This window comes from Myotis yumanensis, unplaced genomic scaffold (assembly GCF_028538775.1).
Source record: "Myotis yumanensis isolate MYYU_CA2020_CCGP unplaced genomic scaffold, mMyoYum1.0.hap1 SCAF_16, whole genome shotgun sequence".
In the NCBI taxonomy this organism is placed as follows: Eukaryota; Metazoa; Chordata; class Mammalia; order Chiroptera; family Vespertilionidae; genus Myotis; species Myotis yumanensis.
In genome coordinates this window covers 50,083,357-50,096,015 of record NW_027223767.1, presented here as the reverse complement: position 1 = coordinate 50,096,015, position 12,659 = coordinate 50,083,357, and the positions used below count along the sequence as shown (strand labels likewise).

The window sequence follows — 12,659 nt, the reverse complement described above, 5'->3', positions numbered from 1 at the left end:
TCCATATATAAAATTCTATAAAATGCAAACTAACCCATCATGACTGAGAGCAGATCAGAGATTGCCTGGGGAGGGGGAGGGAGAAGAGAGGGCAAGAGGGAGGGGTTGCAAAGGGGCATGAGGACTCTTTGGGAGCATGGATGTATGCTCACTATCTCGCGGGGGTGTGCACCACACGTCAAAACATAAAACTGCTCTCTCTGAATGCATGCAGTCAACTGTACGTCTATTATATCTCAGTGAACCTGTTTTAAAAACTGTAATGAGCCTAGAACATCTTGTCAGACCAGAAAGCAAGCAAACTAGTCATTTTATTAAAAGGATTCATGTGCCAACGTGAATAGGACCCACTGGCCAAAGATGGGAAAATGGGAGCAACAATTAGGATAATAACTAGAGTGGATTGAAAAAGAACAAATAGCCCTGGCTGGTGTGGCCCAGTGGATAGAGTGTCGGCCTGTGGACTGAAGAGTCTGGTTTCAATTCTGGTCAGGGCACATGCCCGAGTTGCGGGCTCAATCCCCAATAGGGGACATGCAGGATGCAGCTGATCAATGATTCTCTCTCCTCATTGATGTTTCTATCTCTCTTTCCCTCTCCCTCCCTCTCTGAAATCAATTTTTAAAATATATTTTATTGATTTTTTTACAGAGAGGAAGGGAGAGGGAGAGGGATAGAGAGTTAGAAACATCAATGAGAGAGAAACATTGATTCAGCTGTCTCCTGCACACTTCCTCCCAGGGATGTGCCCGCAACCAAGGTACAAGCCCTTGACCAGAATTGAACCTGGGACTCTTCAGTCCGCAGGCCGATGCTCTATCCACTGAACCAAACCAGTTAGAGCTGAAGTCAATTTTTTTAAAAAAGGTGTAAATCCATGTGTTTTCATAATGATAATATTAATAAACCTCATTGATCAATATCCTTTGGACATACTAGGGACCCAATTATTTTTAAATTGCTAAAGGTAAAGAATTATGCACCTAGCATGTCTTTCTTATATGAAGTGTACTTCATGTAATCAGTTAGCCCCGTGGTCGGCAAACTGCGGCTCTCGAGCCACATGAGGCTCTTTGGCCCCTTGAGTGTGGCTCTTCCACAAAATACCACGTGCGGGCGCGCGTACAGTGCGATTGAAACTTCGTGGCCCATGTGCAGAAGTCAGTTTTCGGTCTGGGCGAGTCTATTTTGAAGAAGTACTGTTGATATTTGGCTCTGTTGACTAATGAGTTTGCCAACCACTGAGTTAGCCAATGAAGGGAATGTTCTTCTTCATAGGTATTTCAGCTAATAAAGCTAAAATGGTGTCATCACTTACAACCCTTTATCAAGGCCATGGTCACCAATGGCTGAAAACATCACAAAATGAGGAACATGCAGGTATTATGATTCTCCTCATGGAAGCACACAATACCACAAAAGTAGTCTTGTACAAAAAGTCAACCCGATCTGACTAGACCAGGGGTGGGCAAACTTTTTGACTCGAGGGCCACAATGGGTTCTTAAACTGGACCGGAGGGCCGGAACAAAAGCACGGATGGCGTGTTTGTGTGAACTAATATAAATTCAAAGTAAACATCATTACATAAAAGGGTACGGTCTTTTTTTTTTTTTTTTTAGTTTTATTCATTTCAAACGGGCCGTAGTTTGCCCACTGCTGGACTAGACCTTTTAGATGTAACCACCAATATGCAGAGAACACGGGAGGGCAGGGGAAGATGTTAAAACAACGCCATGGGGCCCTAGCCTGTTTGGCTCAGTGGATAGAGCGTTAGCCTGCAGACTGAAGGGTCCCAGGTTTGATTCTGATCAAGGGCATATAACTCGGTTGCAGGCTTGATCCCCATCGCTGGTCGGGCTGTGTGCAGGAGGCAATCAACTGATGTGTCTCTCTCCTCATTGATGTTTCTATCTCTATCTCCCTTTCCCTTTCTCTCTGAAATCAATAAAAATATATTTAAAATACATTATATAATTTTTTTTTTATAAAACCCCCATGGAGATGCCACTAGCAAGATCTAGACTGAGGAAAACTCTACAAGGCAAACTACCTATTTTCTTAAAAAAATAAAAATAAAATAAATAGAGAAAGGAAAAGGGGGAAAATGAGATGAAAATGAAAGAAATTGAAAGTGAAAAAGAGAAAGACAAAACGTAGATTTAAAAAGACTTAAGTTGCAATGTATGGTCTGGATCTCAATACAAACTTTTTTTTAAAATGACATTTATAGGCCAATCAGGAAAATTTAAACACTATTTTGATATTAGGAGATTGATATTTTTGGGGGGGGGGGTGATAGTTTGGTGGATGTTTGTCTTTTAAAGATACATTCTGAAATGTTTACCGGTGAAATAATAGGATGTCTAGCATTTGCTTCAAAATAATGTTGGAGGAGAGGGGTGAGGTATAGAGGAAACAAGACTGACCAGGAGTTGGTTAATTGTTGAGTAATGACTATATGATGGTTCATTAGGCTATTCTATTTTCTCTACTTTTGTACCTGTATGAAATGTTTTATATTGTGCAATAACATGTTTTCAAATTGTGCGTCAAAATAATTGCACTAATGTGAAAAATGCAATTTAAAAATCAGGAAGAAATACTGTCTTGCAAAACGCTGACGTTACTTGCCTGAGAGCGGTAGGAAATGGTAGGGTCATTTCCCTCTTCATTTCTACATCTTCTGTAATGTGTCGATATAGTTTTATAATGAGAAATACTCGTAGTAAACCCTAGGGGGAAACAAAACCTCTATTTTTGCCGTCCTCTTCCCGGTCTTAAAAACCCACCTATCTCTCCTCCTTTTCCTCCAGGTTTTTGCTTAGCTTCCCGCCATCTGTTCAGCGCTCCCTAACTTCCCACCCGCCCGCAGGCTGATTGAGCCACCACGATGCTCAGCACAGCGACCTCGGCAGGGGGGGCGGGGGAGCCTGACTTAGGAACCCGCTTCCTTCCGATGCTTGAGTAACATCCGCGCACGCGCGCTCTGCAGGACTACACCTCCCAGGAGGCTCTGCGCCTCGCAGGGGAAAAAAGCCTTGATAGCGAAGGACTACATTACCCAGTGACACCTTGTGGGCGGTGTTAGCCGGTGACGACTGTCCAAACATTGGTCCAAAATCTGTCGGAAGCTGCGCAGTGATTGGCCCAGGCGCCCGTCAGTTACTGCCGGGCGCAGTTGACTTTTGCTGTTAAGCCTGCGTGAGGAAGGAGGGAGAGCAGAGCTAGTAGAGCCGGGCGGCGCCCTCCGAGCCGAGTGAGTGACCTCTACTTCCGCGCGTCTCGCCGCCCGTTCGGACGCCTGCACCGTCGCTCCCCGGAGGGAGCACACATGCGCAGGTATTCACGCGGGGGCGGGGACTGTACCCACGTGTGTCATGCCCGACCTGAGAAGCCTCTTCAGGGACGCGGAAGGCAAAACCCCACGCACACCCGGGCACCTGTACACGCGGGTGCCCACCTCGCGGGCATCGTCTCGGACTCAGGGAGCAAAAGCACTCCCGAGGCACACCCAGACACCCGTGTCTACACGTGGGTGCATCTGCAGAGAGCCCACACCCAGACACCCGTGTCTACACGCGGGTGCATCTGCAGAGAGCCCACACCCAGACACCCGTGTCTCCACGCGGGTGCATCTGCAGAGAGCCTTAGCTGAACACATGGGCAGACCTCCCAGCTGCAGACCCGGACACTCGGGGCTTCCGCAGTAAGAGAAGGGGGCGGCTAAGGCACACACACACCCCACCCGCCCTGCCACTCAAGGCCCCCGTGGGGCCTTGACTTACGAGTGTTCCAACTAACGAGTTTTTTGCGATACCAGCTGTCTTTCGGCAGATTTTTTGCATTGAGTTGACAGAGTAATTTGAGTTAACAAGCTCCTTAACGAGCTCGGTCTCAGAACGAATTAAACTCGTAAGTCAAGGCCCCACTGTATATACCAAACATATAATCACATTTCATTTTTATTTTGTCTCTTTAGATGATTGGTACAAGAAGGAAATTTTAAACAGCAGAAAAAGTAAGGCCACTATCTTTAAAGCCCTTTCAGGTGTGTGAGACTTTTACCACTTTGACAAAGCTTATCACGTGCGGCAGCAGTCTGGGCGAGGCAGGGCGGGCGTCACTCCCACTTTCCAGAAGGGAAAACTGAGCGCAGGTTAAATAACCCTGCCCAGGCCCCTGGGAGAGGCTGAGCTCGGAGGTGAGGTCCAGCTGTGCAGAGCTGCTGAGCTAGAGAAATACCCCCTTCCCCACAGCCTGGGCCCGAGCAGTCCCTGGGAGCTGGAGAGGCTCTCCCTCGGGCTCCTACCCTGTTTAACCTGCTCCTCACAGGGGCCTGGGGAGAAACAGCTCGAGCTAATGTGACAGAGAAGTGGATGGGAAAGGCCAGGTGTCCTCCTTTGAGGGAGTCAGAAAAGGTGCCAAGAAATGGACACATTCCTGGCAGGGCGTGGGGGGTTTCACATCATGGACGTTTTAATAAAATGTCATCTTAGGATACTTTGCTGATAGAGCTCCGTAGAAATCTCGTGCTGGTTTTGAGGGTGGATTGGAGTATTACTTTGGTATTTTCAGAAAAGTGAGGGCTCGGGGCTGAGGGAGTGGTGGGTACAGAGTCCAGGGTGGGTGAGAGAAGAAAAGGAATTAATGGTGGGCCCCGGCAGGTGTGGCTCAGTTGGTGGGTGTCCACCCATACCCTAGAAGGTTGCCGTTCAGTTCCTGGTCTGGGTTCAAGCCTAGGTTTCTGGCTTGACCCCAGGTAGGGGCATACAGGAGGCAGCTGATTGATGTTTCGCTCTCACATAGATCTCTCTCTCTCCCTCCCTCCCTTCCCCTTCCTCTCTCTAAAAATCAATTTAAAAAAAAGAAAGAAAAGAATCAGTGGGCGAAGACTGTCATGGTGTGGTCACTGACTTTTCTATTACTGAAGTATTCAAGACCTGGATTAATTCTGAGTTCCCTTCTAAAGTCATTTTATATTTAGTTTTAGTTGGAATTGGGGGTGGGGCCATAACAAAGCCAAACTATATAGAAGTGTATTCAGAAAAAGGGAGAAATCTACCTTCCCCCTTCCCTTGCCAACCCTTCCCCCAGAGGTAACCTTACCAGCCCGTGGAGGGTGTTGTCGCAGACTTTTCCCCTACGAGTTATACAGCTGAACAGAGTGTATTTAGGTCTTGCTGTTTTTCTTTTGCAAAGATGGAGTTATACTACACATACTGTTCTGAAACCTGCTTTTTCTTTCATGTTTCAATCTGCCGTGGACATCTTTTTCGTGTGTGTAGCACTGGCTCATTCTTTTTGATGGCTGTATATGCCATCGCATGGGTGTGACTCAGTGTATTTGTCCACCTCTCCATTAATAAGCATTTGTGTCAGACCTAGTTTTACAAACGGTGATGCAATGCATGCCATTGTACACCCGTGCTCGTGTGTAAAACGCGCTGTTTCAGATGGCTGGTCAGGGAGGGCTGCTCTGAGGGGTGATGTGTGAGCAGAGACCCTGAGAACCTGATCGGGTGTCTCCTCCTGTTTTTTGCATTTAGCTTGAAGCTGATGGACATTGTGTGGGCCGGAGGCAGGGATGGTCGGCTATGACCCCAAAGCAGATGACAGGAGTATCTCCAAATTGGAGGTGGCCGTGTCTGGGTCCGTGTCTGGACTTGTCACTCGGGCGCTGATCAGCCCCTTGGACGTCATCAAGATCCGTTTCCAGGTACCTTTTCCCCCTTTTCCCACGTGATGGACGGACTGGGGGTCAGGGTCACTCTTTCATGCCAAAGCAGTTCCTAAAAGCTTGGAATTTTGTCGAGAACGTTGCCTTCGTTGCCTTTCCTGAAATTTCGCCTTCCCCTCCAGCCCCGCCCCTCCTGTCCTGACCTTTCCATTTTCGTTCCAGCTTCAGATTGAGCGCCTGTCTCGCAGGGACCCCAACGCGAAGTACCATGGGATCCTGCAGGCCGGGAGGCAGATCCTGCGGGAGGAGGGCCTGACCGCCTTCTGGAAGGGACACATTCCAGCCCAGCTTCTCTCCATCGGCTACGGAGCCGTCCAAGTAGGTGCGGGAGCCGCCAGGCCCCTGGGGCCGGGTTGCTCAATGGAGCAGCACAAGGACGAGGGGTCGGGCGGCAGGCGGCGGTCACCACACTTCTCACGTGTCTCAACGGGGAACCTACCTGACAGATGGACTGAGTCAGACTGAGCTGCACCATAGGCCTTCCCTTCCCCACGTCCCCCCGCCCCAGGGACTGGGCGCCCACTGAGTATTAGGGAGGCTCTCTTGACCTCACGCTCCCAATGGGACTTGGCAAATGGTGACACAACACTTTTCACTTTTCAAAATTGCATTTCCACATCTGTGCTTCCCTGAACTTCCCAACAGCCTTGTGAGGAAGGTAAGAGCAGGCGATGTGTGGGTCGGAGAGGTGACGTGAGCTGTGAGCGGTGGGGCTTGTTCATCCTCAGCCAAGTGCCGGTTTATCCCAGAGCGTGTGACACGTGGTGTAGAACCCCTGTCCAGTGCTCACTGTGGGCCAGGCCCTGTTTTAACCATTTCACCTCTGTTCCCTCGCAGCAGTACTTTGAGATAGGTTGTTGTCATCCCTATTTTACAGACAAGAAGACTGAGGCAGAGAGAGCTTAAATAGTTAACCCAACCAAAGTCAGCAGCTCGAAAGCGGCCCTGACTGGTTTGGCTCAGTGGATAGAGCGTCGGCCCATGGACTGAAGGGTCCCAGGTTCAATTCCGGTCAAGGGCATGTTGCAGGCTCCATCCCCAGTAGAGGACGTGCGGAAGACAGCTGCTGGATATTTCTTTCTCATTGATGTTTCTAACTCTCTATCCCTCTCTCTTCTTCTCTGTAAAAATCAATAAAAATATATTTAAAAAATAGTTTTAGAAAGTGGAAGAGCCAGGATTCCCCCTGGAGAGCTAGCACTAGAATAGTCCCTGCCTGCCTTTCTACATCACATCTGCGCATTTCATGGCTGTGCCATGGGCGCACCTGCCACAGGTGCTGCAGCGTGGGAGTCGGGACAGCCACCTGTGCTCTAGGACCCTGAGCCACCTCGAACTGGCTGGAGGGAGAGCTGAGCGTACGCGGGTAACACCATGGAACGTGGAATAAGTGGAGTTCTCCCATCAGAATCCTTGCTCCGGGCGGAATGTTTCTCAATGTCACTGCCGCCGGCTGCACTGGAGGGGTCCCCTGCCGAGGCTCTATAAGGGCCACCTTTTCTCAGGTTTCAGAAAACTAAGTTAATGAGTAGAATTTTTAAAAAATATATCTTTATTATTGATTTCAGAGAGGAAGGGAGAGGGAGAGAGTTGGAAACATCAATGATGATGAGAGAATCATTGATGGGTTGCCTCCTGTACACCCACCCCCACTGGGGATTGAACCCTCAACCAGGGCAAGTGCCCTGACCTAGAATCAACCGTGATCTCCTGGTTCATAGGTCAGCGCTCAACCACTGAGCCATGCCAGCTGGGCTAGAATTTTCTGATATAAAAGTTTCATATTTTCTTAACCTTCTTGAGTACTTGGCTCTACTCCAATAGAATCTAAAACGGCATCTGAGCTGCACAAAATTGTGTCTGTTGTATTGTCACTGCTCAGGAGGACTCTTTCCTTGTCCCTAGGACTGGGCCCCACCTGGGTCGTGGGTCAGAGGCGGTCTGTTTGGGTGCCTGTCAATGACCTCTCCTCACTCTTGCAGTTTTTGTCGTTTGAAATGCTGACCGAGCTGGTGCACAGAGCCGGCGTGCACAGTGCCCGCGACTTCTCCGTGCACTTCGTGTGCGGCGGCCTGTCTGCCTGCGTGGCCACCCTCGCCGTGCACCCCGTGGACGTCCTGCGCACCCGCTTTGCAGCGCAGGGTGAGCCCAAGGTCAGTGGCCCGGCCAGAGGAGGGGCGCCTGAGTAACCGAAGGTGGCCCAGGAGTTGGGGCTCTTTTCCTGGGAGGGAGCAGAGCTGGACGAGGGGGTTTTCAGTCTCCCTGGCGGTCCCTTTGTGAGACCTGGCACCGTGCTCAGCACCTCGCACTGTGCTCGCGGCCGCACGGGGGAGCCGGAGCCTCCGGGTGGGAACAGGACACACACCACACAGCGGGCTGGGCAGGGACGGGCCTGGGAATGTGAGCCTCCAGGTCAGATGGCTGATCGCGATGCTATTGTGAGACTGTCTGGTTCCCACAAAGGATGGATTGGAGGAAATGGGGTAATTAAGTTCAGGAAGAACTTACTGAGTGAAAGCAAGGGATTAAACCCTGAAGTAGACCTCTCCACCATACTCTGCGTGTGTGTGTGTGCGCGCGCGCGCGCGTGTGTGCGTGTGTGTGTGTGTGTGTGTGTGTGTCAGGGCGAAAGGGAGATGTACCTGGGCCCGGTTTCCCTGCCCGTGTTCGTTTCCTCCACAGACGCTGCCTGCTCCCCTGTGCTTGGCTGTGACCTTTGGGGATTAGTCCCGTCAGCTGCACAGATTGCCTCCTCCTGCGTTAGCAGTGACAGCATGTTCCCATGTCCTTTTTAATGGCTGTGTCATAACTCATGTACCCAGTCACCCGAGGGGGGATGTCGCGTCTTCTGTTCCAAAGGACATGTGCTTTGTGCCCTCACGTGTTACTGGAGCCCCTGGGGGGAGCAGGGTTGCCCGGGGATGGACCAGTCATGTAAACAGCTTGGCGGGGTCACTGGGAAAGCCCACTTGGGATTTTGTCCCGCACGTGCTGTGTCCTCTTGGCAGAAGTAATGCTCCTGGGTGTGCAGGAGGGGGATGTGCACGTGGTGGGCTGTGTTCTCAGGCTAAAACCGGCGCTGCGCTCACTCGAGTTGCGTGTGTGCATCCAGGTGTACAAAACCCTGCGGGCCGCCGTGGCCACCATGTACAGGACCGAAGGCCCCCTGGTCTTCTACAAAGGCCTGAACCCCACCTTGATCGCCATCTTCCCCTACGCCGGCTTCCAGTTCTCCTTCTACAACTCCCTGAAGCACGTGTACGAGTGGGTCACACCGGCCGAAGGAAAGAAAAACGGTGAGACAGCCGCGCGGGAAAGGAGCTAGGTCTCCCTTCACCCCACTCCCAAGACATCACACCTCCTGCATCGCGTGGGAAATAGAGATTCCTGTCAGAGCTTAGACACCCCAGGGCTCTGAGCCCGCTCTGCCAGGCAGCCGCTCACACCCATCAGTGGCACCAGCGACGTTTCCAACTACCGCTCATGGCTCTCCTTTCGGTGAGAGGCCCACCCTGTGGGCTGCCTGCGATGGGCTGTGTGTTCTGCTGGGTTTTGTTCTGGAAGGATGTGCAGGAGGAGGGACACCCTGTTCCCCTTGAGCCTGAGCTGAGTGACATGGCAGAGCCCAAGGCCCTCACGGCCTCCGGCGGGGGAGGCAGAGCACAGTGACTCTCACCCGTGCTGCCACCACCTGTCCCACCTGCGGTCCCGTGTCGTTCTTGCCAGAAGTGGCTGTGTCTGGCTCTCTGTTTCCTGGACTAAATTCCTCGGAGAGCAAGGATGGCTCGTGGGTTTTTGTTTTATGGGAGGACAGAGTTCATGACCTTGAACTTGTCTACCCGCAATTGCATTTTCCTCATTTCCCCCCTCATTCCCACTCTCCTGGTTCAGGGAACCTCAAAAACCTGCTCTGCGGCAGTGGAGCCGGAGTCATCAGCAAGACCCTCACGTATCCCCTGGACCTCTTCAAGAAGCGGCTGCAGGTCGGAGGGTTCGAGCAGGCCCGAGCCAGCTTCGGCCAGGTGAGCCGTGCCCAGCCGACAGCTCTGGTCCTGCCCGCACTGGGGTGGGAGAAGGGCAGGGCAGAGAGGGAAGCTGAGTTCCAAACGAACACCGGGCCTGAGCTTGGACTTGGTTGTTCATGAGGTCACTGCCTGGTCATCGTCATCGGGAGTCACTGGAGCCTTTGCGGGGAGCATGGTCGCCTGGAGAAGGCCGGGCGGGAGGGTGGCACTGGTCAGGCTAAGAGCTAAGGAGGGCCAGGTTCGGATCTGCTGCCCAAGAGGGACCAGGTGGGGTGGGGGAGGGGCAGAGGTGCCTCTGGGAAGAGGGTCCAGAGTTCTTACTGGGTCCTTAAGAATCAGAACCAGCGGGAGCCGCCTGGGCAGGAAGGAGCTCTGTCCAGCGCCGAGTTCCAGGCACTTCAACTTGGAAGAGAAAGAATGGGGTTAACTTTTTCTCTGTCTCTTTTGCACCCATTCCTTCACCCAGCACGTCTGTATTGGGAGCTACGATGTGCTAGGCGTCGTGCTGACAAAAGGATAGAGCCTCGTCCGTGTTGTACTCCCCTCCCCTCACCCCGAGCGACCTTCCTCTCCCCAGGTTCGAAGCTACCAGGGCCTCCTGGATTGCGCCAGGCAGGTGCTGCGGGAGGAAGGCGTGCCGGGCTTCTTCAAGGGCCTGTCCCCCAGCCTGCTGAAGGCTGCCCTCTCCACCGGCCTCATGTTCTTCTGGTACGAGTTCTTCTGTAACCTCTTCCACCGCGCGAAGAAGGCGGACAGCTAGCCCTGGGGCCGGAAGGTGGCCTGAGGTCTCTCCCCGAGCGACCTCCTGAAGTAAGACTTGACCTACCATCTCTGCTGCACTGAGAGGCGCTGCCTGGTCCACCCTCTGGCCAGCTGTCCGGAGCATGACGAGCACCGGGAGGCCGCAGCCTCGACCCCACCGGCTGGAGGCCACCAGGAGGGCAAGGGCTCTCTCCCTGCGGGACCCGGGGAGGACTGAGGACGTGCTGGGATCCCAGCCGCTCCAGTCAAGGAGCTTGAAGTTGCCCCTCCGTCTAGCCCGCAGCCTAAGGCAGGTGGGGACCCTTTTTCCTGCCAGGGGCCATTTGGATATTTATAACATCATTCGCTGGCCATTCAACATCTTAAACATTAGCCTGCTGTATTTGGTCAGACATTGAACTAACTCGCCCCTGATGCCTTGGCAGGGCCAGACCAAATGATTTCTTGGGCCTTATACCTTTCCCACCCCTGGTCTAAGGGGAGCAGCTGCCTGCCCTTAGCCCGTCTGCCTCCAGAGCTCTCCGGGCCCTGGGTGGGGCCACAGCCTAGGTTGACGGCTGGGACTCGCCAGAGGCAGGGGTCTGGTCCCCACACCTAGGCTCTGGTTCCCGCCAACTTGCTTAATAGACACTAAGGCTAAAGGCACGTTCCTTACCTTCCCCCTCCACCTTCTCTCCCAGTCACACCTCCCCTGGACACCAGCTGTGCCCGGCCCTCCCCAAATTCCATTTTCTCAGGAGTTGCGGGGCTCAGGCAGCTTGGCTTCTAGTTCTGGGAGAGGAATCCAAGCTGAATTGGTCACTTTCTGACAAGCCCCCCCATGGCCCCCTGGACCCCCCACAGCAGGGGCTCTGGGGAAGGCAGATACTGCAGCCCTGCAGGAAGTGGGGCTGTGCTGAGGGGAGGAGGTGGGTAAAGGCAGCCGCCCTTTACCCCAGTCGACCTGGGATGGCTCCTCTTTTGGGCCGGGCAGCCCTCCTGGGGGGTAGGAGCACACAGCTGGGCCAGTTGCTGAGCATGTGGCCGGGTGTCTCCTCTGTGACCCCAGAAGGGCCCTGCTCTGACGCAGCCCAGTGAATGGGGTGGCAGAGGGAAGAGGTTGGGCAGACAGCCTGGTGAGGGTGCAGTAGGTGCCCAGGGGAGACGCGCATGGGAACCCAGCCCATCCATCTAGGCACAGGGAGGAACTTCAGGGGGGGGGGGCGGTGAGAAGAAAATCTACAGAACACAGCCACCTCTCATCCAGATCTCCCAGCCCCGAGGGGCACTGGACCTGTGGGGTGGGCTCTGCAGTGGGAGCCAGGGTCCCACCTGCCTCCTCCCCTCTGGGCTCCAGCTCCAGGCCACTCTGACTCATGAAGGCGCCAGCTGGGAGCAGGCCTGGGGGGTGTCCCCCCCCCCCCCCAGAGCCTGGGCCCCTTCTCTCCTTGTTGCTATTTCATGTCTTGGCTGGGGCTTTGCCTGCTCTTGGCTGCGGATTATGAAGGTCCAGGCTGTGGCTGGAGGGCACTCCGACACCCACAGGGGTTTTGGCACCGAAGTCCTGGGCTTGGAGCTGCGGGGAGGTAGCTGCCTGAATGTATTTTCTACAAAAGTCCATTGAAGTAAACTATTTTCTTCACCTCTCCTGCTCACGGTGCCTTTGCTGCAGCTGAGGGCTTGCTTCCTCATCCATTTTCTGGTGACAGCTTCGGCCTCTCCTACCAGGAGGTGAGGACTCTGGCACCAGGAGGCCGCCATCCACCTTCTCGTCTAAGCCAAGGGGACAGGCAGTTCTTTGCCGCCACCTCTGTGTGCCCTCCTGCAACCCAGGGCAGACCTCAGGGATGGCCCTGTCGGCTGCTGGCCCGCGCCTCTGCCAGCCACAGCCAAGGAGAAGCAGCCAGGGGCTTGCTCAACTTCAGGGTCACCCCAACACCTCGGGGTTGCGAGTTGGCACCTAGGGGGATCCTTTCCCCCTTGATTTTCAACTTAGTTTACCTGTAACGTCTGTATCTGGAGTAGGAGAGGGGCAGTGGGATTTGATCCAGCCCTTACGCCCCTGCCCCCTTCTCTTCTAACTTGGGGGGGCTGGGGGGAAACGCGGCTGGGAAGCCCTACCCCTCAACCATCTGCCCTCCCCCTGGCTCCCTCC

The 12,659-nt window shown here is 53.5% G+C and overlaps 1 protein-coding gene across 3 annotated transcripts; it reads left to right on the top strand.

Moving 5' to 3' along the window:
- The first annotated feature begins 3,089 nt into the window (after positions 1-3,089).
- Positions 3,090-12,148, top strand: SLC25A19 (solute carrier family 25 member 19). Of its 3 annotated transcripts, none has more exons than XM_070394581.1 (8): positions 3,090-3,340; positions 3,981-4,019; positions 5,548-5,717; positions 5,901-6,056; positions 7,721-7,891; positions 8,851-9,034; positions 9,630-9,760; positions 10,341-12,148. In XM_070394581.1, the coding sequence occupies exons 3-8, from the start codon at positions 5,586-5,588 to the stop codon at positions 10,521-10,523; spliced, it is 957 nt and encodes a 318-aa protein (XP_070250682.1). In that variant the 5' UTR covers positions 3,090-3,340; positions 3,981-4,019; positions 5,548-5,585; the 3' UTR covers positions 10,524-12,148. The 3 variants fall into 3 exon arrangements, with proteins under 3 accessions (XP_070250682.1, XP_070250683.1, XP_070250681.1); XM_070394582.1 differs by having other exon boundaries at positions 3,981-4,049; XM_070394580.1 differs by lacking the exon at positions 3,981-4,019.
- Positions 12,149-12,659: the final 511 nt, after the last annotated feature.

What these genes read in the sequence shown, in the direction of transcription:
- SLC25A19 (XM_070394580.1), top strand. Translation starts at nt 5,586, where the DNA reads ATGGTCGGCTATGACCCCAAAGCAGATGACAGGAGTATCTCCAAATTG. An exon ending in TCATCAAGATCCGTTTCCAG is followed by an intron (nt 5,718 to 5,900) that starts GTACCTTTTCCC and finishes TTTTCGTTCCAG; the next exon opens with CTTCAGATTGAGCGCCTGTC. An exon ending in TCGGCTACGGAGCCGTCCAA is followed by an intron (nt 6,057 to 7,720) that starts GTAGGTGCGGGA and finishes TCACTCTTGCAG; the next exon opens with TTTTTGTCGTTTGAAATGCT.